We start from the raw sequence: 26,343 nt of genomic DNA on the forward strand, positions 1-26,343 counted from the left end.
CATAGAAACCAAACCATTATTACTTTGGGTGGGTAGCTGTGTCAGCATGCGTAGGCTGCAAAGGAACAAGTAATAGGTTTATTCCGTGCTGAAAAGAGAAGAAAGAAAACACAACGTTTCGGCTCACACCCGAAGAAGGCTTCACAGCTGAAATGTTGTGTTTTCTTTTTTCTCTTTTCAGCATGGAATAAACCTATTACTTTTTCCATTATGCAATTATTGTGGATATATTTAAATACTATAAACTGACATAAACATAAAATATTTTTCATCATACTGGTTTCATATGTTTCAGGTTTCATTTGAACTTTTTCTATCCTAACCAGTGTGACTGTGAAATAGAATTTCTTAGATTTTAGCTGAAACATGTATGCATGTGAAATGTGTGTACTTTAAATAGTTTTAACCGGAGTGGCAAAGAGAAATAGTAATTTAAAAAATATATAACTTTTAAAGGTAACTAATAATTCCTTCTGCTTCAAGACATGTTAGGCACAGTAGCCAGAATATGAATAAATCTACAGTCTGATTCACTTCAAATGACATCAGCACACTGATGTTCTCAACACATGCATTTTATTTTTCAATTTGTGGAATGTTGGTGGTGAGGTGAATGTACAGTATATTTCCTGTTTTGTAGAATGTTTCTGAACATTTAAGGTTCTGTCCTGATTATTAGTTAAAAATTAACAGGTGTCAATTAAAAAAAAAACCCACCGAAGTCAGTCGGAAATTCTCGGAGTTACAAATTGTGATATGAGGATTCCACCAGACAAGGTAGGGGTAGTAAACCAAGTATTATCTACTGTTGTCATATCTGGAATTTGCTGGTGCAATGAAGGTGAAACTAGATGTTAAAATTTGGTAAGGAAGTAAAAAAAAAGAAAGAAAGGTAAAAAGCGCATAGTCAGCGTGTTGTTATTGAACCTGATAAACTGATTTCAGGTGAAAGATGCTAGAAGGGAATTTTGCCGTTTACAATTCTTTGCTATTGGAGGCTTTTAAATGCTGACTTGATTTGAAGAATCCTGTTACACAAATATTTATTTTTCTAAGGGTGGTTAAATAACGTTTGTTGTGGTGTATGCGTTAGGGTACTGGCTATTTGCTTAAATCCCGCTGAGTGGAGGCATGAAGAGTCATCATTCTTCATTCTCACAAAGCAGGGCAGCCGGCGGAAAGTGAACCTTTCCGAGTTGGGGAAAAGGCAAATGAGGTGAAAGAGCATTGATTTGTCGGCTTTAGGACCCGGGAGAAAAAGGACTGTGTGACACAGGAGCAATAGAGAGACCAGGCTTGGGAGGTGTAGTGGAAGAACCAGCAAGAGAAACGGAGTAAATGAGAAGAATTTTGCAGACTATTGAAGGACATAGCAGCTTAATAAAACGCGTAGGGCGTCCATAATAATGACCCGAAGTCACTTGTGAAACCTTGGAGCAGGTAAAGTGTTGCATTTTTACTGATTGCTTTTGGTCTGTGCCCGAATGCAGCCATAGAGGCAAAATCCCATTGTAGTGAATGGGATGCGGCTATTTCTCACCCAGGCTGCCCTGGCTAGGCCCAGAGCCCAGTCAAAAACTAGCAAAATAAGATAAAAATACATGTATTATATTCCGATTTCTTCAGCGCATTTTACTTTACGATATTTTCTACTTTATAACGAAGTTACTTCACTACCCAAACTTTGGGGTTCTGTTAGGCTTTACCGCTGAGAATTTAATTCTTGAAAAATTCTCTTGATTTTTAATTGGTCATTTTTTTTTGTATTGTACACCGTCGTGATCGCTTCTGAGATGTCTAGGCCGATGGTTGTATCTCTCGCCTTTCTCTGCACTCTGTGGAAGTTTGAATTTAAACGCACATCTCCGAAGCCTCAGTTTGAATTTAAAAGTCCTCTCAGTGTTTGTTTCCTCACTTCACTGAGTAAAGTAAATACAGCTTCAGTAACAAGCGATTTAAAAGACAAACTTCAGTGGCCGTTCTGCAGATTTGTTCTCTCTCTTCAGAGCAACAGGAATCGATTTTCCGATATTGCCTTTGCATTTGGGGCTTTTCTAGAACGTGTCGCTTTAAGACCTTTTGCTTTTTACAACAGGCTTACATTTTTACTGGCGTTTCTTATATAAAAAAGAAAGTCTTTTGATGCGTCCGTGCAATATATTGTTAGAAGATATTTTTTCTTGAGATAAATATTTATATCTCAACTCTTATGTTTAAGGAATGGGTTAGGCGCCATAAACATTTAATTAGGTAGCAATGCATTTTTTCAAATACCAAAACAGTTGTCTTTATATCTGCAAATGTTTACGTCGTACGGTGGAATGCTACGTTTTGCTACTGCCTGACGTTTAGTGTAAATAATCGGTTTTATGAAACTCTGTCTGGAAACGTTACTGACATCCTACTCCTATGCACGATCTCGAACCCTAACTTAATCTGAGTTAATTTCTGTTTTTGCAATAGACTGTTACCCAGGTTGAATAATAAGTGCTCGATTAATTGTAGCCAAGATTTCTTCTAAATGGCAAATTCACCATTGTCTTAGTTTTTCAGAAATGACGAAGAGTAATCACAGGGTTATGATAAATGACATTAGCACGTGGGCAGTAGAAGACAGGTCTCCCACAGCAGTACTGAAGTGTTGTTATATTAGAACGAGCTGTCTGATTCATTTTTTATTCGGCAATCCTGTAGTAAGTTCACGCTGGAGAACCTAAGGATTCTTGCCAATATCAACAAATAGGCTTTAAAATCCACAGCAGCTTTATCTCGAGAAATTCTGATAGTGAGAAAAAAAACCGAACATTATCAACCGTTTCTGTGATTGTACTTTTTGTTTCGTCGTACTATCGTGACAAACATAAAAATGGAGTACTTTTAGTCTGTAGTGTAGTACAATTTTCTCTACCACAATTACACTGCACTATCAAGTCAAATAAGTAACAACATGCTCAGTTTGCACATCAGCATTTTACTAATATTATTGTTTTATCAGTTATATCCCCTTTGAAACCCTATTAATGGCAATAGCAAAGTAGCTATAGTCATAAAGCAAAAAAAAACAACAAACTTGAGTTCTCTTTTATGTGTTGCACTGTGCAGAAAGTAGCTATGTAGTGAATGTGGTCCAATATCAGTCAGGGAGGTACAGTGAGGGAGGTTTCCAACAGAAAAGTGATGCAGCAGTGTCATAATTAGTCTTACATCATGCAGTTATTTGAAAATTGTACAGTCCTTTTTGATGTTGGAGAAAGCCCATAGACCTGAGGAGTGCAACTAAATAGTAGTTTCTGATAGACTGAGGATATTCACTCTTACGTTATCCATCTAAATTCAGTCACTGGAGCCTCTTTAGAGGGATGTTAACATGTAACATCTGAGTCTTTGAGAGGCTATTTCATTTGAAATTGTGATAACTTCTTCATCTTTCAAGACCACAAGTCACACTCTTTTGCGACTTCCTACTCCGGGTGTCTCTGCTTTCTGCTTACATTACCTGAAAATTATTTCAGTTTCATTAGAGGCTGAGTTCATTTGCATTAGCAAACAACAACAACAACAACAACAGCAACAACAACCTGAATTTACCACAGGTACTCATCTGCATTTTTTTAGTTAGTGTAATGTGTTTAAAAAGATCAATTTGAAATGTTCCTCTTTCCTCTTTTGAGTAGACCAACTGAGGAATTTTGCCCATTTATATTTAAAAACAAGCCTTTCCAGTTTAAATTGCCTTCTCAGCCTTGGAAAGCTCAAAGCCCTTTTTCACCTCCCAGTCGGAGGCTGTCTATTATGACATTTACATCTCACTAAATGGCCAGACAGTCTTCATCACTCACAGTGAATTGGAAGGATTTTTCTTTGTTGTGAAATCCTAGAATGCTGGGATACCTCTGAGAGACTTTGGTGTAAAATACTGTCAATCCTGGTATAGTTTAAATTTGGGCCTTGAGAACTTTGCATGCAGCAGGCCTTTGTATTCACATTGCACATGGTAGTAATAAATATTAGGAGGGTTTCCAGATGTGTGTGTGTGTAACTAATTGGGTGTCATTTCTATATCCCAGGAGCCTGGGTGCTACATTAGTTTTCCTCTATAAGCTTATCAAACTGAGTGCGTCGAAGACATGGACTGGATCTGTCCTCTCTACACCAGTGTAGTACAGTGTGCCACCATTACCATAGTGATTTTAACTACCATGTAGCAGTAGCCTGACTGTAACAAAAGTAAAATACACGCAAACTAATATTTAGCCTGTAGCTTTGCAAACTATTCATTAGGTTTTAGCAGCAGCTTTGCTGTCATACAGTTTAGAAGCTGAGTAAGGATGGGTCTGATCAGTCCTGGGATGCAGCTGGGATGTTACAGCTGTAAGAGGTGGAAAGGAATCAGTAGATTGCACTCAGCACTCTGGAACTGAATTTCAAAACCAGTCCTCCAATATGTTGACCGGGGTCACAGTGCTGTCAGAGGTGTCATCCTTCCTAAGAGATGTTAAACTTGGTTCTTAACTACAATTTTGTCATTAATTATCCCCTGACACTCACCGTAAGTATAGGTTTGTAAACCATGGTGTCTTGATTAAATTCCACTTTGGACTTTCACAGTCTGGCTTCCCTAAAGTTTCCACTTATTTCAGTTGGTGAAGCAACGTCTCACTTCTTCACCTGCTTTGTTGTGGTATGTGGTCAAGTGAATGGTGCACTTCAGTCATGAATGAATTGAGTCTTCTTCTCTTCCGGTGTGTACTTCTCTTCCTTGGGATGAGAAGTAGTCATTTTTATTAAGGATTTCTTAAGGAATTATTATAGTAATAAATTATTAGTCGGGTGCAAAACAGAACTATATTGGAACAAATAAAGGTTTATTCCATACTGCAAAGAAAAGTGACACACTGTTTAGACTGTGGAGCCTTCTTCAGGTGTGTCAGAGAACAAAATTCATCACATTTCCTCTTCCTAAAAGCTTTAGTTCTACTGTTAGCATACTCTTGTGTTTTAGCAGATGTAGACTAGAGGATGAGATGTAAACTCCAGTGAAAGTACATTGCATGTAAAAGATGTCCACAGCAGTGTTTTGGCACCATGTTGACATCAGCTGTGTTCCGTGTTTACCTGTGAATCCAGTTAGGTCCACTGCTCTTTGACAGTTGCCAACCAGACAAAATAAGCTTAGTGTGTATTTAGCCTCAGAAGTAAAGTTTCTGTAAAGTCACCCTCTAATGTAGTGGTTCTTAACCTGAGGTGCACCCTCGGGGTGTGAAAGATACCAGATTTTTTTTAGAAAGTGAATAATTGAAAATACAAATTACTTCAATCAATGATTCTTTATAAGTAATGTGAGAACATATTTTGAGAACCAGAAGGGTGGAGACTTCAGTAAAGCTTAAGAACCACTGCTCTAAACATCTTTTTTCCAGAAAAAATAAGCAGAAAACATCTAATTTGCATGCACAGGCTGTGTTATATAGTGGCATGATACTGTCAGGAGAAACCCTGAGAGAGCGACACCCGCGGATGTATTTTGTTGACTGGTGTAAGAATTTCTGGACAGGTTTTATTTTTAATAAGAGGAAGCCACAAGAAACCCATGTGGCAGTTGAGGCTAAGCTTTTTTTCTGCTCAGGTATGTTTGGACACTGTTTGAATATAAGGGGGGAGGGGCTGAAAAATTTATGGACAACAGACTTTGTGGTATCATAGCAGTGTCTGCCAGGAAAGCAGGCCCAAATAGGAATAAAATAATGGAAAGAATAGGAAAGATCATGCATCGTACTGGAAAAATAGTTTTTCTGAGTTTAACCTCTGCGAATGATGACTTGTTTCCATGTAATGCTCAGAGTCAAATCATATCTGGAATTTGTTGCATGGTTAAAACAAAAGCCAGTCAACCACTGCAGTTTATTTGAATTTATTGTGCTACTTCACACAGTTTCACAGGAAATGATTAGGAAAAATAGTTCTTTCTCCAGTTAAAATGGCTAAACCTTCCCCCCCCCCATAATTACAGTGTTGAGTCATACCATGGGAATTAGGAATAGAGCACAAGAATTTCTTTTGGTCCAAGATTTTGTTGCCAGGGACTCAAGACTGGGCATTTTCGTATCCCTTTGAAAATAATTGAAAACTGCTCATTTTCTAAATGCTTTTAAGTTGCTCCCTCCCTCTTACAGAAGAGAAAGACCTTTAATCTTAGGTAACTTAACTTACGTGGTCTTACGTAATTAACAGTAGTATTTGAAATGTTATTCCCTTGTATTCCAGGAAAGCACTCTGTTTAGACATATACGATACAGAAGCACAGTAATTAGCTTAATCTTTTGTTGCCATTTAGTATTACCTTCCAGGTAGTAATATACTTTTCATTTAGTTATCTAAGATGAAAATCATATTCACCATCCCAGAGATTTGAATTACTGTGGCAGAATTACAGACTGTTGTACTCTTGGCATAATAATTCATGGATTTCTGTAGGAGAACAGTTGCAATGCACGAGATAACGACTAATCATCCACTGATCAAAGTAAAAAAAAAAGTAATTCATGTCAAACTCTGTGGAACTTCTGATTTAATCATTTATTTATAGTTTATGTCCTCCATTACAGGCCATTGTTTAGTTTCTGTGTGCCCTAAAATAATCAGAATGTCAGACTTATCTTTCCATTTTAATAGACGTCACAAGAAATAATGCTACTAAGTTATGCTGTGGAAATTTGAAATATTCCTTGCGTAATAATAGTATATTCAGAGTTTCAGGGTTACGAGCAAATTGATTTTAATTTGGCTTTTAATTGGAAAAATCATTTTCCTTGCCATTTCCATTTAGAGATGAAAGTTACAGAAATATCTTTTAAGACCAGTTTCGCCTCATAACTGCTTGTGTCATTTCGCCACAGATCAGAGGCTATATATATTGCATAAGGCTTTAAAAGTCTTTTAAACAGGTTCATTTTTTATATTTATATTTTATAAGATAATAAAGATACACAAGATTCATCATAACGTGTGTGTGGAGATTCTCATGCTATCTCCCTCTATTCACATCACATGACTTTTTTTTCTGTTACATTGCTGCGCTCTGCATTTGCTATGTAGTTGCTGATAGGAAAAGTTACTGCTGGTGTGTCTGCCCGCAGAATTCTAAATTAGGTCACAGACCGGAGCAGTATCAAAGAATTCCAGTCTGAGTCAGCAGCAAAGCTGCTAAGTCTTGACAGATTTAGAAAGCAGGTACCAAAAGGTGAGCCAAGTACAATATAGACTTAAGAAGTATTGCCTTCCCTACATCAGCAAGATCAATGTTGTGGATGTCTCCAGTACCTGTTGTAAAAGGTATTTTTAATGTAGTGCACTAGACAGATACTGTAAATGCAGCTCAGGTGGGCCTGCATTAAGAGTGAATTTGCTGTTTCCATAGTGTGTTGTAAACTGAAACCTTTGCATTTTTCATTGTTTTCTTCTGATCACAGGTTTTGATTGTAGATGGATTTGTCTGTGATTGCCTTTTAAAGTAAAATCAGGACAGCACAGAGGGGTTACAGTTAATGCTGCTGCTGCTTCACAGCTCTTGGGTAGCGTCTGTGTGGAGTTTGCAAGTTCTCCCTGTGTCTGTGTGGGTTTTCTCTGGTTGCTGCGGTTTCTTTCCATCTCCCAGAAACATGCTAAGTAGGTTAATTGGTGTCTGTAAAGTGTGTGTGTCCTGTGGAGGGTGCAGCCATGTCTTGTGCTCTGTAGGTCATCCATAAGCTCCAAGCTGCTGTGACTCGTACCAGGAAAAGGTGATTATGTGGTAGTAGATGGATGTTTACAATCATCATACATATGCTGTTAGCATGCAGTTTTGTTTTTTACAGTTTCATATGGTACTTATTTTTAAAACATTTTAAAATTGTAAACAATTTCCATGTAAAATTAGCTAATTACATGTAGTGTGTTGGGGGTGATGTTAATCACTGGGAATTTTAATACTTAAGTCTTACTCTTTTCAGAACAAAGGCTACTGTTCAAGTTGTGCAGTGAGAACAGTGAAGGTTTCTCACACAGTTAATAGTTTTCTTTTGAACGTAATTAGGCAACTGTCAGCTAAAAAGGTATTTAGAGGAAAATAGGTCAAAAATAGACACTGAAAAGGGAAAAAATAGTTTTAAAATTACACAACAACCTCTTTTCTCTTACTAGCTTACAAATGCGCTCTCTTATTCGAGGTGGTCCATTTTAAACAGAGGGGATGGTGGTTGCTAAGTAACGCAACATTAAAACAAACAACACACTAAAAGCTGTAATTCACAACTGTGCTAAACCAAAACTCCCTGTACATAGTCATTTGAATTCGCAGGCTGGAGCAAGGATTTTGTTTGTATTTGATTATGTTAATGTGGCCAGTTTTATACTTATGGTTGTTGTTTATATCTATTCCAATATCTACAGTACAAAAGTCATTGTGTATAGCATCTGTGTCAATGGAGTTGTTCTTTTTTGGACATCTGCTGTGAGGCCATATCAGAATTTCACGAGAGCGTGGTATTTGTTTTTTTTATTTACTGGTAGTTTATATTTGCCTGTTTACAAAAAAATCAAATTAAGAAATTATGCTTTATAACTAAATGTAAATGTAAAATTCTTCATTTTTTTTTCCTTTTTGAGACCAGTGAAGAGGCACATCATTCTCCTATGAGAGCAATGAGACAGCATTTATAACATGGTGCAAAGCATGCATCTCAGATATACACCTTGTATTGTGTCCAGAGATGGCCACACAGTACTAGTCTGTGACTTTCAGAGTTGACACCCTGTTGAAGCCAGTTGTCATTTTGTCATTAATACCTCAGTACATTTATTGCAGTTACAACTAAGTTTACGCACATGCTTTGTATATGGCCAGGTCCAAGTAGCCTTCCAGAAAGCCTGTAGCTGAGCAGTGTTTAAGGAATCGCCCTCTCTCTTATCTAGGCTGTCTTGATGAATGAAACACTTGATTGCAGTAAGATCTGTACTCCGATACTCCAGTCACACGATGTGCATCATAATATTTTCTTGAATGGTCTCAAGAAACTCTTTTCAGCGATGGAACCTTGTCACCATCTGCCTTATGTTCTTGTTGATACATTAGGTTTCACTCCTTGTTTAAGAGCTGCTCGCCATCCTGCATTATGCAGTGAAATTCTCATCAGAAATGTTGAATTGGTAACTCTTCACACTAACATTTCACATCTAATTATGACCAGAGTTAAGTGAGTGTAGGGCTTTCCAATAACGGTCATCATGACCTCTGTGTCTGCTGTTTGTTTCATCTGAGTTTTGGATTATTTAATAAACCCTCAAGGCTTGACTATATAACCATTTACTTTTAACTTTCAGCTGTGCAGCTGGAAGATTTTAAACGCACAGATTGTAAACTGTAACAATGTAGGCGCAGAGAACAATTTAAAATGTCTGATCAGTCACATTAGCAGTCGAATTAAGTCACTTAAGCAACTTAAGAGTCCAGTTAGAATGAAAACCCACAGATGATGTGGGTGTGAGTACCTCCCATAGAACTTGAACTGAACCGAGTCCACCTCTGTGGTGAAAAGCGGGATTCGTTCTGTGAGAAGAGGATGTATTGAAAGTGAAAGCAAAATGAATTGCTTGTCTTTCTACCATGTAAGAAAAGCAATATGATTCATTCAAAAGAAAGTTACTCTCCCCGTATTACCAATATTGGCTACATTTGGATAGACGGAAAACGGGGAGAGCAAGAATAAAAAAATCATCATTGTAGGCATGACGTATCTCATCTTGTTTATCAGCACTAGTGGAAAAACTGGTTATTTAAAAATGTAACCAGATTAGCTCACGTGTCAGGTCATGTGAGGACTATTTAAAATATTTTTTTCTGCAGCTGTATGAACTGAAATATATAATCACTTAAGAAGCTGCATCAGGTAGAAAAAACATCATTCTGTGTGTTCGGCACTGATGTGGCTTAGTGATAGATGGGAAACTTGCATGTGTTGTGTTTATTCAAAGTCTGTTCATAGAAGAAAAGCTTAAGAACAGCAAAACGACAAATCCAAAGTGCTAGGAGCTGTAAAAGAGAGCTCCTTTTTGGTTCTGCATTAAAAAGGACTTCTGCAGCTGTCCTTGTGTCTTTTGTGAGATAAAGATTCACAGCAGTGGAAAACCCGGTTGGCTCAGAAATGAAAACAAAAATGTGAATGAATGAAGTGATTGCAGGCTTTTTTTTCTGGTTGCTCTGAGTCACACAGCCGTATCTCAGCCCGTGTGACCTCCTGTAAAGTGGAGGGTTATTCAAGTGCCTGGTGAACATTGGCAGCTGCCCAGTTTTTCCATAGCTCTCGCACAGTAGCAGCAAGTAGAGTGATCACAGCACACGAAGTCCTTCATCCTGGCACATCATACATGTACTGTGTGCAGTACACTATGGAAAGCCAGGGAATACTCTAATCCTGCTGTTTGATCTGAATCTAACTTGGGTTGGTGATTTATCAGAACAGTAGCGTGACACGGTGGGACTTTTTGTGTTGTGAAATAACCGAGTCAAATAACCAAGGGAACAGGTTGTTCCTTTCTGTGGGGACGGGAGAGTCGTGAAGCAGCAGTCTCTGTGAGGCATTTGAAACCAGCTGTATAGAGCCTCCTTTTTGAACCCATGAAGGTCCTATGAAGTTTGTGCTAGCAAAATGCAAACCTTTCGTTGAGTTCTAAAGCAGTATTTACTCTATAATCCTTTAGTTGTGGCACCTTTTGAGATTTTCTCATGTGGTAATTGAGCTAACAGGCTATCAATAACACAGTAGCACACTTATAGGATGAGGTGGGCCATTAAGGATGGGTTAGTCATTGAGAAGTGATACTAATAGAAGCAGGAGAAATAATGTCTGTGTTGGTGGGCAGAGATGGTAGGACACTTTTTAACTTTAATACGGTTTGAATAAGTTAGCTAGAGTTGAGAACTGAAGCTGGTTTTGCAAAGGGGTAAAAAAAGTCCTCAGTTGGATTTTCATGGGATTGATTGAAATTACCATGTGAAATAATTACATTTAAAAAACTGGTAAAAATGAGTGAGGTCTTGGTAGCGTAATATAGGACTGCCTGTTTTCTGATACTTCTGACTTATTACTTGTTAAAGTAAAAGTGGTTTTCAGCTTATTGATAAAGTAAAATGAAATTTCACAGCCGAAATATTGCTAGTCATGTCATATTAAGTTGATTAAGTTGCTTCTTTGTTATGTGCTGTAACGGAAAAATTAGGGTCATCGATAGGTTAGTGAACACAGATAATTTCCTGTAATGCAAATGCTGTCAAAATGCTACTTGTTTACCTTTCTGCGCACTGCATACCGAAATGGGCCCCACCCATTTTCTATGTTGAATTGGTTCTTAACAGTTAATTTTGAAATTGCTTGGTAATTGTAACAGAAGTGCAAAATATATTTACAACAAAAGAGTTCTTAGATTCATTAAAATTTTAAATGCAGCATGTGGAGTGCCATTTTCATTTTTTTTATGAAAGAGAAGGTGAATTTTTAAAATTCTCTCAGAGGGCTGGTTAGACATGGAGATAAGATACACTGGTTAAACGGAAGAAAAGAAAACCAGAAAAACAAGCAATGCTGTAAACCCAGGGAAGTTTATTAGTTCCCGAAGTGGATGTGGCCTTTTAACATGTTTGTATTGTGGCATATAAATATACAACAGTAGGTATGACTCAATCTCCTCTCTGTCGTTATGTGAACATTGAAGGAAGGAGAACATACCTATGCTTGTCGCCAAACATGTCTACTCCTCTTAAAGTGTTACGTCTACGTGTAATCTAAGATGGGCATGGATCAACATTCAAGAGAAAATGTTTTGTGAAATGGTGCTTGCTGTCGAATGTTATCGGGAGTTGTAAGTAAAGCTAATACAGCACTCTTTGGAGGTAATATTTACAGGGCAGCAGGAAAACTATTCTGCAGCATTTTCTGTGCCCAGTGAAAAACTGCAATCTTCTGTTTAGTTCCTAGCAGAGATACTGGCTTTGGCATTAATGCCGAATAATTCTTATTGCTTGTATTAAGAATGAAAGGTCATAGCCTCTCCAGATTTGATCCTGGTAAAGTCTGTTTTAATGCAGTTAAGACCATGTGGAGCAATATGTTAATCTGCATTCATTTTTTTTTCACTGGAATTTAAAAATGCTTCAAATATTTAAATTGCAACAATATTTCAACAACTGTAGCTTTAGTCTTGTTTCTTTAATTTTGAAGCCTGTTTATGAACAGGAGCTCCGTTTAACATTTGTTTAGACATTTCTTCCATATTTACAGTTAAAGAAGAGTGGCTACGCCAACTGCTTAAAACTATTTTAAGGGAACCCAGATTCTTGACGCATACTAACATATGAAAGGTGACAAACCAGTGGAGTCCATTCAGTGCATGTAACTCATTTGATAGTCAATAACTAATTGGTCTAATGATCTCATCCAGCTGTTTCTTAAAAATTATCTAATATCGGCTTCAACAGCATGGTTAGGTAGCTTGAGCCATATGCCCACAACCCTCTGGGTGAGAAATATCTCCTGTTTCCTACTAAGAGTGAACAATTATGGGCCATGTTTTGAAAACCTAGCAAACAATTAAGTTTATTTTCTTCTTCTGCCTCTCACGTTTCTCTGTGTGAATGCCTTAGCTTGGATCAGTAATAATTCACAACATCATAATAACCACCTCTGTTGCAAAAAGCTACCTTTAGGTTCTAGGTTCATAAGAAAGAAATAAGCCCCAGTCTTGTGATGTGACTTATTGCCAGTCTATCAATAGGTCAGTACAATGTGTTGTTTCCTGTTGGTGTAGCTTGTCAGTAAAAATAAAATAGACTTCCAACAAAAGTGAATTGTGATGAAGGATGGGACAGGTTTCCATAGAATTTTCTATAGTCGCAGTTTGATTTTAACAGTGCCCCATTATTTAAATTCATTTACAGCTATTTAAAAGAAATCAATATTGTCATCATCAGCCCAAACGCTCCTTTCCTTGGATGAAAGCCTGTTCAAATTATTAACTGCTGTCATAATTAATTCCCGTCTACTGCAAAAGACTTCATTTAATCCTTGGTAAGCGTTTTGAGAAGGTCATGTTTTTTTTGCTTCTTGTGATCCCTTTCACCATGATTTGTTTTAGCAAGGCTAAATTAACAACTTTTCTTTTGTGCTTTAAGAATAAACATTGTAAACACGGATGGTTGTTTCACGTTATGGATAAGTCTTACATTATACTGTTTCTCCAAGGAGTGCAAAAGGTTACTTGGGTGTTAATATGTGGATGGAAGGGAAATGTTTGACCTGAACCTGGGGTTAATTTTTATTTTTGTCCTTTTGTGGTTTAATCCAATAGATTACTAAAGGAACAGACTTCTCCAGTGTTTCCTCCTTGGTTTGAGCACAGAACAGAATTGGACAGAGGCGTCTTCCAGAAGACTGTCTGAACGCTTATCCCCGTGGGCCAATATGAATGAGGTTGTGATTGTGAAGGAGGGATGGCTTCACAAACGAGGTAATTTCCTCTATGTCCTTTTCCATGAACTTTGACTTGTTTTACAATAAACTAAACTTTTTATAACATTTTGCATTCAACTAGACTTTTTACTACATTAGTTTGTAGTCACATGGAAATAACTCTGGCTTTCAGGAGATTTACTCGATATGTCCAGTAGCTTCTCACAAAAGTAGAGTAGAGTGTGAGATTGTTTAAAATAACCATCATGCTGAGTTTGGCATGTCTAGGAAGCAGAGAGTAGGTTTGTTACACAAACTGCACATTGTTAAGCTGAGAACTGTTTCTAAGTAGTTGTGAATCTGTTACATTGTGGAAATGCAGGACATTGAATTTCAGTATTCTTTTCTGACTATTTAGCAGACAGTAAATGTGTTGCATACACTGTAACATCACAGTGCTAAAAATGTAACTACTTGTGCATCACTTAGATGAAATGCAGAATATTGAAATTGACCATTATGTGCCGAATTAATCTAACTTTCTTTGGTGCAGATGGCCCTAAACACATGTTGAATGGTTGACAACATTTTGAAAGGATATTCATGATATAAGAAATTCATACAGCCTTTAAAGAACCAATTTAAAATGCACATTTTTTCTCTGTGAGCCTAGACCTATTTTTTATTTTCTGTATATTTAAATATGTACATTACTTCATTACTTATGAGAAAAATAAGGTAATGTAAAATAGGCTTGAAGAGATGCCATTTGTGTCTTGCTTTGCTGTCTTAGAGTTTTTCTGTTGGTTCTAATTGCTTTGATTTTATACCTTTTTTTGGTTTTGTGATTATCTGTATGACTGAAACCAATATAAATGGAAGGAAATTAAGGGGGATTACTAAGAGCAAAATTTTGTCCATTGTAATTACATCATCTTGGACATGCAGAATCAAAAAATGGCTGGTCACCTAATTTTGTTTCTAATATATATAAATTAATGACCTGATTATTAATTTAATGGCTATCTTCCCCTTTTAAATTCCAGTCTGTTTATGCTGTGTGACTTGTTTCCATTTGACTCTCAGTGATCCAGGGTACTGACTTCAGCCCCATTTGAGAAAAATTGCCATGAAAACGCCCAAAAACCTGAGTTTGTTAAGTTAATGTTAATTGAGGTTCTCTTTTGGCCTGAATATAAAAAGGTACAAATGAAAGTAGACATGGAAACTACTACTGTTGTCGCAGAATTAAGCCCGAAATATGCAAGTTAAGTCAATCGGGTAACCACCTCTATGAAGGTGGTTACCCATATGAATGCCATTCAAAGCATCTTGCAACCAGTTGAGTTAATGGCATAATGATTCAGGTCTGATTTTGAATGTTTGATTATGCCAGTGCCATCTTTATTAAGGAGCTCACTTGTTGGAGGCTCTGAAACTTCTGTCAGAGTTGTCTTGTAGTACTTCTGGTAGACTGTTTTTGGTCCTGCATTATGTTTGCTGTAATCAAAGTAAGTGGGAGCATTCTGAAAAGGACTTTTAGGTAGTGAAGAAAAGTAACTTAGCTATTCTTGGAATGAAAGGAATGGGTGGCTAAGATGAATTAGCTGGGTTGGACTGGTTGGGGATTGTAGGTGGTGGCTCTAAGAAATCATTGGAGAAGGAGTCACTCCAGTGGTTAATGAAAAACTGAAGAAGGGTCCTGCCTGTTGACAACCACTGTGAAACACATCCCAGAGCATTTCTTTCTCTGTGGACAAAGTGTCATTCTGGAAATGTCTTAACTGAAGCAGAACAGTTTGGCAAGTAGAAGCCTATGCAAAAACAGCAACTTGGAGGCATAATGATATAAACTAGGCCTCAGTCTAAACAAGAGTTAATGGAAACCCAGGGCTGGAAGCCAGGCCTACCCTTAATTTTCATAAAACTAAAACAAGTCTTAGAAAAGCGAAGCTGTTGTTCTCTTGAAAACTTCCTAGTTGGTGTTAGAAGTAATTTCCAGAATGATTGCTATGAAAAAGGTGTCTGTAACTGAATTTTATTCTCCATTTTAACATCATCAGTATTTTTTCAATTACTGGTGGACAAATTCCAACTTTTATTTGCTAATGATGAGGCTGTGTTTCCAGGCATTTCATTTTTCCTAAGGTTCAGAGTTACCTCCTAACAAATAAAGTTACAGTGCTGCACAACCATTTTAACTTTACATAATGGATGGTGTTCTTTCTGGAAAATTCCATGGTATTTCTAAGATAATCTAGGATTCCTATCTGTTGTGTCTAAAATTGCTGGAAGCCATTCTGCAGCAGTTTTGTGTAAAGTATATGCAGTCCATACGTTTTATTAGAATTAAATCCATCCATCCATCCATTTTCTAACCTCTTCATTTGATTCAGGGTCACGGGGGAGCCAGAGCCTGTCCTGGCAAGCACTGGGCGCAAGGCAGGATTCACCCTGGATTGGATGCCAGTCTGTTACAGTAGAATGAAATCACCTAAGGAAAAAAAAAACTTTCAAGAAGAAGATAATATTTAGAAACAATATCAATCGTGATGAATTATGCTGTCGATGCCCAGGCTGTAAGAAAGGGGATATAGCTGTGCAATTCAATACATGGCCATTGCTTACTCTATTGATACAGCAGAACGGTATTTTATGAGGGCATTTCAGTTCAGCTTGGCACACAATTTAGTCACTAACATTTCTGGGCAAAAGAAGCCACATAATTTAATTCACAGTGGATGTATTATATGCAGTGGGAAAGCACTATATTTTCCCATTTTTAAAGAAATATTCTAGTGTAGTTTGAACAATGGAAGCAGACCAATACATATGGTTTGGGACTTTGTTGCTACAGTATAACATCAGTTTGTGTCAACCTGCATCTAATAATCTAGCATTAGTTGTTTTCTGTGTCAGGCTTGCATTTTGTCATTTAGATGTGTTCTGCATGTGCAGGATAACAGTGATAATACACACTAGGGCTTGACAAAAAATACTTGGCAAGCTTTGGATAAACAATTATGTAGCCTTTGACAGTGTTCCCTCGTGTTCAGCCTTTTACCTCCGACGCTGCTGTTTTGTGGTTCCTGTAGTTTTCGTTTGCTTGAAAACACTGAAAGAGATCACAGAACTAATTTCCCAGAAACAGTGCAGGCAATTTTATGTCGGCCTTACTTTACTCAGTGTTGACCACTTTACTTCAGTGCTGTGCGAAGGATGATTATCACCATGGATGCAAGCAATCTTGAGGTTAGGCATTGTATTGTATAATTAAAAAAGGTTCCCTAAGCATATAGAAATCCCCTACAGTCAGATAGTATACCATACTAGGCTTATGGTAGTTATCTTTTTGATGAAGATATAGCTTACATTGATGCTCAGTTAAGAAGTGTTTATTGTTGCTGACATTTCAGTTAACAGAAAAAAAAAACTACCAAGTTTTTAATATGACCCAATGAATTCAATAACATCAGTTACAACCAGATAAAATTCTTGTCTTGTATGAAAATGAGTCTTACATGCTTTGATAGTATGTAATGGATATTTATAGCATTGCTTATTGTAATAGAAATCTTGCTATGTTTTCATTTGATGTGAACAGCAAACCTTTCATCAACAGAACTCACTGTTCAGAATTACAGTCCTATTGCCTGAAAGATAAAACACATTGCATTCTTTCCTAAAATAACTCCTTGGTAGGATTATGATTTGGTGTGGTTGTGTCTGACCTGTAGATCATTAATCATGATAATGGTAGAAAAATCTGGCTCAAATTAGGGTTTCATAAATTTTACTATACAAATGGTCTTTTTCCCATGGAAATGTCTATGTTTGAATAAACTAAAACTACCTTCTTATGAATGAATTATACCATTCATTACCAAAAGGTCTTTCATAAAAATTCAGACGTAGGAAAATTGTTTTGGAGACTCATGAAAATGCCTCTAATGCACATTCAATCTTTGAAGACAAAAGGCCATTTGTTTGGTTTCTGAGAGATACTGAAATATTAAGCCTGACATACAGTTCTCAAGGTTTAATTTGACTTCTGACTGCAAGTTTAATCATGCATTTTATTTATAAGTGCTTTTCAAAAATTCAGAGCATCACAAATATTCACACTTAATGCACAAGAAATGTAGGTAAATCACTGTACATGAACAAAAACAAACAACTGTACATTAAAAGCAACAGTACAACATAAGTCTTCATGTGAGATGTAACAGTTTGATGTCTTGTATATAAGCATTATGATCTTAAAATCAGACCTATTACAGTGGGAGCTAATGTAGTTTATTCAGGACAGGAGGTTCTGAAGCAGAGGTTTTAACTTGCACTCACAGAAGAACAGTAAAATTTTATTATTAATAATAATTCAGATGACTTCACCGCAATTCTGGTTTCAGAGCTGAAACTAGGAACTCCCAAGTGATTAGAAAATAGTCTGGATTTAAACTGGTGCCTTCAAGTTGTAGATGATTCAAGCATTTCTTTACCTAGTATTTGGTTTACCTAAACCTTGAAGATGTAGCTTTTTTTCGGGACTATGTTTCCTTGGTTCTTTGCTAAAGATGTATTGTAAATGAGAAGAGACATCTAGGTATGATTTTGTTAATTATTTATCAAAATTTAGACATGGTAAAAAAACAGTTATGGGTGTCAGACATGGTATTTAATGTGTATTCATCAATGGATGAATGGCTTTTTAGAACTGACCCTGGACCAACAAAAGGGGAATGAGTACCAGCAGACAAGCTTCTCTGACCACCCACCTGTCAGTGCTATTCATGTTTTGGCTCATTGTGAACCCTGCAGTGCCTAACCACTGCTGGCCGTCAGATGCTCAGAAAGGGGCAAGAATCATCATTTTGCCAAAAGCCCTTGCTAATTAAAACCCTTCCTGCCCCAGCCGTGCTCTGCCAATGGTACTCTGATGCTTGAGGATTCCTGGTTACAGAGCCAGCTAGTGACCGAGTCTGAACCATAGAACTTAACCCTATCTTCAAGCAAGTGCCTTTAATGGCTACTTTATTTCTTCATCTTGTTATTCAGGGAGCATCTTAGGCCAGAGGTTAAGGTCTGGAATGCTGTAGGCGAGTTGTTCAGAAGAGAAAAGATGTAATTAGATGAGGCAGTGAGGTGTTTCAGGATCCTTCCAGGCAGATGTAGGCTGAGGCTGCACAAGCCCTTCTTTTGGAGAAAAAAAATCTTAATTGGTTGGCAGAGTTGACAGTCCTGGTGGCAATAAAAAAGGTCTCAGCTTAAAAGGAAAAGCAAAAATACACTGTGTCGTTTCAGATTCCAAGTAAGCAAGTGATAAAGTTCATGAGTTACTGTAATTGTTGTTTTTTTTAAACTTCTGGTTACGTCGTGAACAAGCCATTCAGAAGTGTTTGACCGCAGGGAGTCTCTGGCCCACACTTCTTTGTATACTAAACCTTACTAACCTCCACTTTAGGTTTTATATTTAAGGAAATAAGACAGGAAGGAAGGAGTGCTTTCTCTGTTGCTGCATATCTTCCCATTGTCCACTAAGGTACTGTATTTAACTGCAGTTGAAGTTCGAATAGTTGGTTTTGGACTTGAAAGAGGAGTGGTTCAAATTTAATTATATAGTCTCAGTATTATGTACATAAACATTACTTTTAGGACTTGTTCATTCTATTCTTTGTACAGTAACATAATTTTAAAGTAAATTATACCTTTAGGAAATACACCTTGCCTATCAAGAGTGGCTAACATGTAGAATAGCATGTAGTATATACATGTATTTTGGATCAAATTCTTTGCACATGAAAATTCTAGCCCTTATATATTATTTAGATTATTCTATTTTATTTTGAGTCCTGTTTTTAAAAATGCAAAATTGGACCCTATGTAATGCTATATTTTTATATTCTGAAAGCAAGCATTGGGAATCAAAGAAACTGACGTTGTTGACCTTGTGAAAAGATTTTTTGCACATATGGCCGTGGTCAGGACCAGAACACCAGTTGACAGGCTCTGGCAGGAGCTGTTGAATGTTGTTTTGAGGTATCAAGCAGTTTTGAACTATCAAATTGGATATTGAACTATCAGTGAGATACTTTAAAAGCCATGATACTCGTATATAATTTGGAATATATTGAATCTCCCCAAAAATCGTTTTAGTTTTTATGGAAAGCAAGGATATTTAATTTTGACCCCATCAGTAGCCTGATAGCTCTTACAGCTGGTCTGAATTTAAGTTTGTGAGGGGGGGGCTGTTTTTGCATTTTCTTAAAGCATTCTAAGATATTGCTTGACCTAAAAATAAATAAATAAATGAGTTAAAAAACAAGATACACACAACAAACAACCCTTCAAGAATGCAAGTTGGCATGCTGTCAGGATCCAACAGCTGTGCCTGGCTAAATGTCACCCGGAACAGCCATGTTTTTGATTTTAGGGCATCAGCCAGCTTCTCTTTGAAAAGGCTTCTTGACAAGATGGGTTTAATGTCAAATCATTGTCACATTGTATGTAACTCTGGTGCTACACTGCAGTTGGTGCTGCATATTTACTGTTAGGGCCATGATCTTTTTTTTCTGGTGGCTTAAAATCCCTTCTAGCTGATTTGCTTGTGATTCAGTTTAAATGTTGAAAGTGACAAGCATTAGAAGAAAATGTCATTATAGTATGTCTTGAAAAGTCTATGAATGGACTGAGCCAATGTACTCTCTGTTGTTCAGGTGTCAATAAAACTTTACCTTACTAAATGTTTCTAGGCCTTCACAGATCTGAAACAAAATGTTTTTTCTCTGAATTTGAAACTGACATTTGATTTTACTTTAGTTCTTAAAAGCTGCAACATCTTTTGACGTTATCTGCAGGTCTTTAAAAGGAATCATTTAAAAACCGTCCGTATGGTTTCAGTTCTATGTCTAAGAACTCTGCTGAGATGATGACCTGAAACTCTCCAGATAGATCTGATTGCGTGATGCCTGCTATTTACCAAGACACATATACCGATTGTTAGTCAATGTTTTACTTTCTGCCCTATATTTTGTTGTTGGTGATACCTTCTTAGCTCTTTTTGTATTGCATATAGTGTGAGGTGCTTTTATTTGTAATCAAATAAAGCCAGCAACAGTCATCTCTTAATGTGGGCAAATGTTTAACAATTAACATGTTAATTATTAAAATCGGGAGAGGGGGTGATGGCCAGTCCTGATCCTAGATCAGTTGCAAACCACTTGGAAGAACTCAGTTTTCAGCCCTTGAACTCGGGACCAGTTCAGCTAATTATTTCAGAGATTGTCTGAAATGAAAACAAGTGTATCTTGCAGCTCCCAAAGAGCACAACTGGACATCACTTAATTGGACTTATCTTGATGAAGTGACAGAAAACTCACATTTATTCCTAGACTTTAGAAATTGATGACTTAAGGGTGACCTTTAAAAGACCTGCTGAATTTTGTCTTCCCAGGAGTCACCAGAAGGTTGGCTCTACCATGAATGCTACCATGCTTTCTCTGGGAATTACATCAGACATGTGTGTCACAAAAGCATGATCCATTTCAGTTTTTATCAGCATCTGGCTCTTACATCACCCAGTGGCAACAGCCTGATGTTTCAAGCTTCTTACTTTTAGTCGGTATGTAGCGATATGATGTACTTAACTAAAATGTTTTGCTTCCTAAGAACTATTTGTACAAGATCCTTGGACTGTTAAAATAATACAGTTATTAATCTGCTTGAGCCATACTGGGAAGCCATACTGCTAACTTTTCCCACTCAGTCTTTGTATTTACTCAATATCTACTTTTCTGTGGTTCAGTATCTGTAAGCTGTACATCTTGTTCAGCATTGTTCTGCCAGAGCAGCTCAAAATACTTTATTTTTGCATTAAAACATTTTGGAAATGTATACAAGTTTATTTTTACAGCTGCTAGTATACCATTAAATTCATTGCTTTTACCTTAATTCAGGGAATCAGCCTGAACTGTCATTCCCAAATGTGTTCCACACTGTTCTTTCTCTGCTGAACTTGTGACTTCTTTGGCACAACAGTCTTAAAAAAGGTTGGGGTTCTTGTGGCAGAGTAGGTCTGTTCTTTACCTTCAGACTAGGTGTATTGGAACCAGCAGAATAAGCCATTCTTCCATTCGTAAGACATTGCTAGAGCTGTAGATCTCCCTCCCCCTTTTAGTAACAATCTTTGAAAGATAAACTACAACAAATTTAGACAAATTCTAAATGTGTTAGAAAAGCTATCTTGAAAAAATTGCTGGGAAACCTTAACTGCAAATGCTTCTAATGTGATATTACTGTGAATCAACAACAGTAAATGTGATTAAATATAAAAACAGGAAGTGCATTGTGTTTCCAGTAATACAGTAAACAAAGCTCAAACTCAAATTCCCCTTCACTCTAGCCACCAGCTCTTAGATAGGTCATTAAAAGTAACACTTCAAAATTCATAAGAATGAATTATGTATAGTCCATGATGCAGTATACACATGAATCCATGAGGTATATTTTTCTGACTTTTGGCATACCGACAATCTGTTTACCGACATTTTTGTTTTTCCATTTACCTTGTTCTTACAAATGTAGTGCTTTTTTTCTAATAATGTATAAGGTGAAAAATAACTGCAGTTTTTCATCTCTCCTAAGGATCAAGTACTGGTTCACAGAAGTGTTTTGTCCAAAGCCAACAAGTTCTCATTTAGTCGCAGCCAACTTTGGGGGTACTAAAACTACTCTGCCTCAGTGCCCTGAGCAGCCGTGTTCAATCCTAGCTAGAAAAGCAGTGCCACAGAGATTGACGGTTGCACGGGAGGATTTTTTTTTCCAATGGACGTGCATTGGCACTATTTTGGTTCTTTGCCTGTTGGGTAATGCTGATCAGCTGAAGAGGTGGCTCGGGAAGTATTGCAGGTGCCAGTGTTTGATTGCTGTGCCAGTGCTGGCGGTGACTCTGCTTGTATGACTTGAAATAAATGAATAGCAATTATTGCAGTCTCTGCTGTCGCCCTCTAGTGGACAGGGTTGTTTTCTTAACTTGTCCTCTGCTGGTGGGTGCAAATATTTTCTGTGGCTTTATTTTTCATCCTTATGGTCAAATGCAAAGCTGCTGTAATAATCCAAATTTGTCTTTTGATTTTTTATAAACTTTCATCATTTTTTATGCTTGATGGTCTTTGAGGTATTGCTTCAGTATAATAAAGGAATAAAATGGAACTTTCTTCTCGATTTATATGTGATAAACGCAATCCAGTAGACCCTTGCTGCAAATAATTGGGATAAATATTTAACCAGCAACTGTTACTCAACAACAGAAAAGCTGTGTCATTGTCTCTCTGTTGAGTGTGCATCTGCTGATGCCTCCTATCAGATGAACATGTAAGGTTTCAAATGGAATGACAAAGTGGTTTCCTTAGTCTTCGTTCTTTCCCTGCTTTTGAAACTCTGACAAGACGATGACAAGAGTGACTAATGACAACTGTCAAATCCCAAAGATCTGAAATAAGCACAGTTTTTGGAGGAGCTACTGTTTAGAAATCATATGTGAGCCCGAACAGAATGCAGTGGTTGTCAAGTTCTACATCTTTTTTGTTTTAAAAACAGTTAGTCTACAGCCAAGCATCCACTACTATATCAGCATTCTATCATCACTACTTTCCTATTTGCAAGTTTTTACTACTCGGCTACAGTTTTTTAGAACACTTTTTCAAATGTTGTAGATTCCCCTTTGTTTCTTGTAATTTCATCAGTTCTGTGCAAGCCAGGAATCACAAAAATGTTGATGTGCACATTACTCTTCAGCCGGTGTGATGCTTTTATCATCCGATATATTTAATGGAAACTGACGAGACCCCAAAAGGACTGTTTGCAAAGGTTCTCAAGTCGCAGTCATGATATCAAAGCCTGATAACCACTTCTGTCTTATTCTTTCATTGCAAAACCTGCTTTATCTGGAACTCCATCAAAATACAATAAGATTATAGTAGAAAGAAATGAAAGCATCCTTTGTAGTCTTAAACGTTCAAGAAACTAGGAAGACCCTCACTTTGTACCAGTTCAATCCAATTCAGCCCTTATGATCAGGCATATATTCAGATTGTGTAGATCGTGCAGAGAACATTTATGTTTTTTTTAATAACAGGAAACAATTTTTGGAAGAAGATGTAACCAAAACAAGATGACAAGATTGTAGTATCCAGACCCTGATGCAAAAAAATACAGAAATGTTAATCAGGTACAGATTGCTAAAATTGCTGTTTTACCATGCAGTAGAATTAAAATGCAATTCTTTTGCAAAATATTGAGCACTTATTTTTCCTTTTTAGTTACTAATATTTCAACATCTTGGTGTGCTGCTTAACAATATATACAATATATTCAATTATTAACTGATATTGCTTGTTTTATTTTCAGGGCAATATATATATACATGAACATTAAGGACTTTTAAAAAAATCTGAAAAGAAAAACTAAGTGTAATTAAAAATAGATATCAAGATAGCATTTCATTTGTTTTTAAATTCATAGTAACTGTTGTACTGTGGTGCTGCCTCACTAAAAACAAAAATACCAATTTAGTGCTGGTTTAACACTAGGTTTATGCACTGTTTCATTCACAGTGTTTATTTTTTAGGGTGGCTAACCCAACTTCATTGTATGGTAGCACCCCTACTGTTATCAGTAATCATACCCCTATATCGTGTGTATGTCCATTAAGAGTTGTGTTCTAAAACTAGTTTTAGGTCAAAGCTGTTTTGTTTGACCTACAGAAATAAATTGTCTTCTCTTTCAATGGCATCAGAATATTAACTGGCACCATTTGTTATATATTCATTCAGTTCAGCATTATTTATACCATGACATCTCTCTTGTTGTTATCTGTACTTTACCCAGAAAAGCACTATATAAGTGTAAGCAATTAATTAATTACTCGCACACTTTGCATGTGTGCTTTGGAGTTTGGCAATACAGACTTGCTGTGAGAACCCTTTGAATGGATTTCTAGTGTTTGTAACATGAAGATGTATTGGTGGACCTGAGGAGCCACTGGGATGGATATGCCATGCCTGCAAAAAATCATGCTGCTGAACCTTATGTGATTGTGAGCTCTTTAATTGTTTTTACTTGACTGCAATACAAGAAATGCATATGGAGAGAAAGCCCCCTGAAGGATATTAGAAATGTGACGGTAGTTAGATTGTGCACAATGCACATCCCATGATTGGTATTGTATGGACAGAATGGTTACCAAACCCTACGTATGTAAGTGTAAAGTTATATCATTTAAAAATTGGGAAAATGGGAGTACGTTTGTTAATTAGTGTTACATGCAAACTACAATATACCCTCGCTTTATTGGACTAATGGGAAGAAAAGGGAGTCCTGTTTTGCTGGCTGTCTGTTAAATTAACTATATTATTTTGAGACCAGAAAACGCTCTAATATGAGAAAAAAGTCAGAAGTCAACAAAGGTGTTTTGGAATAGTATTAGATTATAGGAAGCTCATTCATGATGTCCTTGAGGACCTTACAGATCTCAATTTGTAAAAGGTGTCAGCCTTTGCATACAATAATTCTGAGGTCCTTGTTAATTTTACGTCCTGCCATAAACATCTCATTGTTGCATGCTTGGGTATTTTCTGGAAGAGAACGCCAGAAGAGACCGCTCTCATCAGCATTGTGTAGTTGCGGTAATCTTATGCTTTCATCTTGGATTATTTTTTTCAGTTTCTTAAGGAATGGTTCTGTCTCTTCGGTGGATGCACTCAAAGCTTCACCGAAGGTTCTTTGATTCACTTAACCGTGATGTTTACAAAATCACCAAAGCCATCTGTCACAGCATTTGAAATTCAATTTCATGTGTTTGGCCAGTGTATTGACAGATCACAAATGAGCACCAGGAACGCCCCTTTTGCGAACACCATACCCCCCCCCCAGGTTTTGTCCATTTCATCTGAATTCCATTAAAGGAAGTCCGTTAAAGCGAGGGCTTTCTGAATTGTCTGCTACAAATACTGTTTTACATTCCTGTACTAAGAGTGTGTAAAACCATGTTAGATAATATACAATGCCACAAGCTGAGATTGCGCCATTAAATGGGAAAAAAAACAGCCCATGTTCTTAACAAGTCCTCTGCCTTGGCAGTAGAGAGGAGAACAGACTGTCTGTGGATGTTCCACCTCTTGCCCCTCTCAGTATGTGTTCAGGAAGGGGATTAGTGTGTTGTGCTGAGGTGTAATATCATGCTGGAGGATGAGCTGCTGCACAGGAAAAACTGCTGCATATTTAAAGTAGTGACAGCATGGGGAGCCGGAGTTTGCAGATTCTGAAACGGAGCAAAGGCAGTCGTATGAAACCATTGGGGAAGGGGAGTGTGGATGGCGGTGCTTAATTACAAGGCTGTCTGGGCTGAAATGATGGCAGTATTAACAGAGCACAGCTGCACAGGGCTGATTTCCTGGTCTCGAGCACAGCGCCATGTGGGAAAGCCTGCCTTCCCTGGTAGGCTTGCTGGAATTGTGCCGCTTCATGCAGTTTAACAACCTGTCTTTCCTTTTTTTGATGCCTGTTTTTTTTTTTAAAAGATCAAAAACGGCCACTGATGTAATTTGTTTTAGCACCTTACAATGTTGCTAGTTTACCAAGAGAGTTACTTAAATATTACAAGGCAGGATCCCTTATCTGGGTGTCAGTTGCTCCCCCACCCCTCTGTGGTGAACTGTGGTAGCTATCACCTAGTGGTGAGAGCTGTTCACTGCAGTTTCACAGTCCTCACTTTGCTCACTGTTAAGGTGTGTAAATTGGTTAGACTGGCTTTAGGAGACTTTGAACTGCAGATATGAGGGTTTAACACAAGAAAGCTAAAAGGTAATTT

At 37.3% G+C, this 26,343-nt stretch overlaps 1 protein-coding gene across 1 annotated transcript in view; it reads left to right on the forward strand.

Annotated features, from left to right (window-relative positions):
• Positions 1–1,259: 1,259 nt before the first annotated feature.
• The window catches only part of akt1 (AKT serine/threonine kinase 1), a 72,091-nt gene continuing 47,007 nt past the window's right edge, over positions 1,260–26,343 (forward strand). Inside the window, exons 1-2 of the mRNA XM_088925193.1 lie at positions 1,260–1,440; positions 13,378–13,536. Coding sequence (XP_088781319.1) covers positions 13,491–13,536 — 46 coding nt within the window. The 5' untranslated portion in view covers positions 1,260–1,440; positions 13,378–13,490. The remainder of the gene's footprint in view (positions 1,441–13,377; positions 13,537–26,343) is intronic.

Source organism: Atractosteus spatula, chromosome 9 (assembly GCF_055471065.1).
Source record: "Atractosteus spatula isolate fAtrSpa1 chromosome 9, fAtrSpa1.hap1, whole genome shotgun sequence".
Taxonomy (NCBI): domain Eukaryota; kingdom Metazoa; phylum Chordata; class Actinopteri; order Semionotiformes; family Lepisosteidae; genus Atractosteus; species Atractosteus spatula.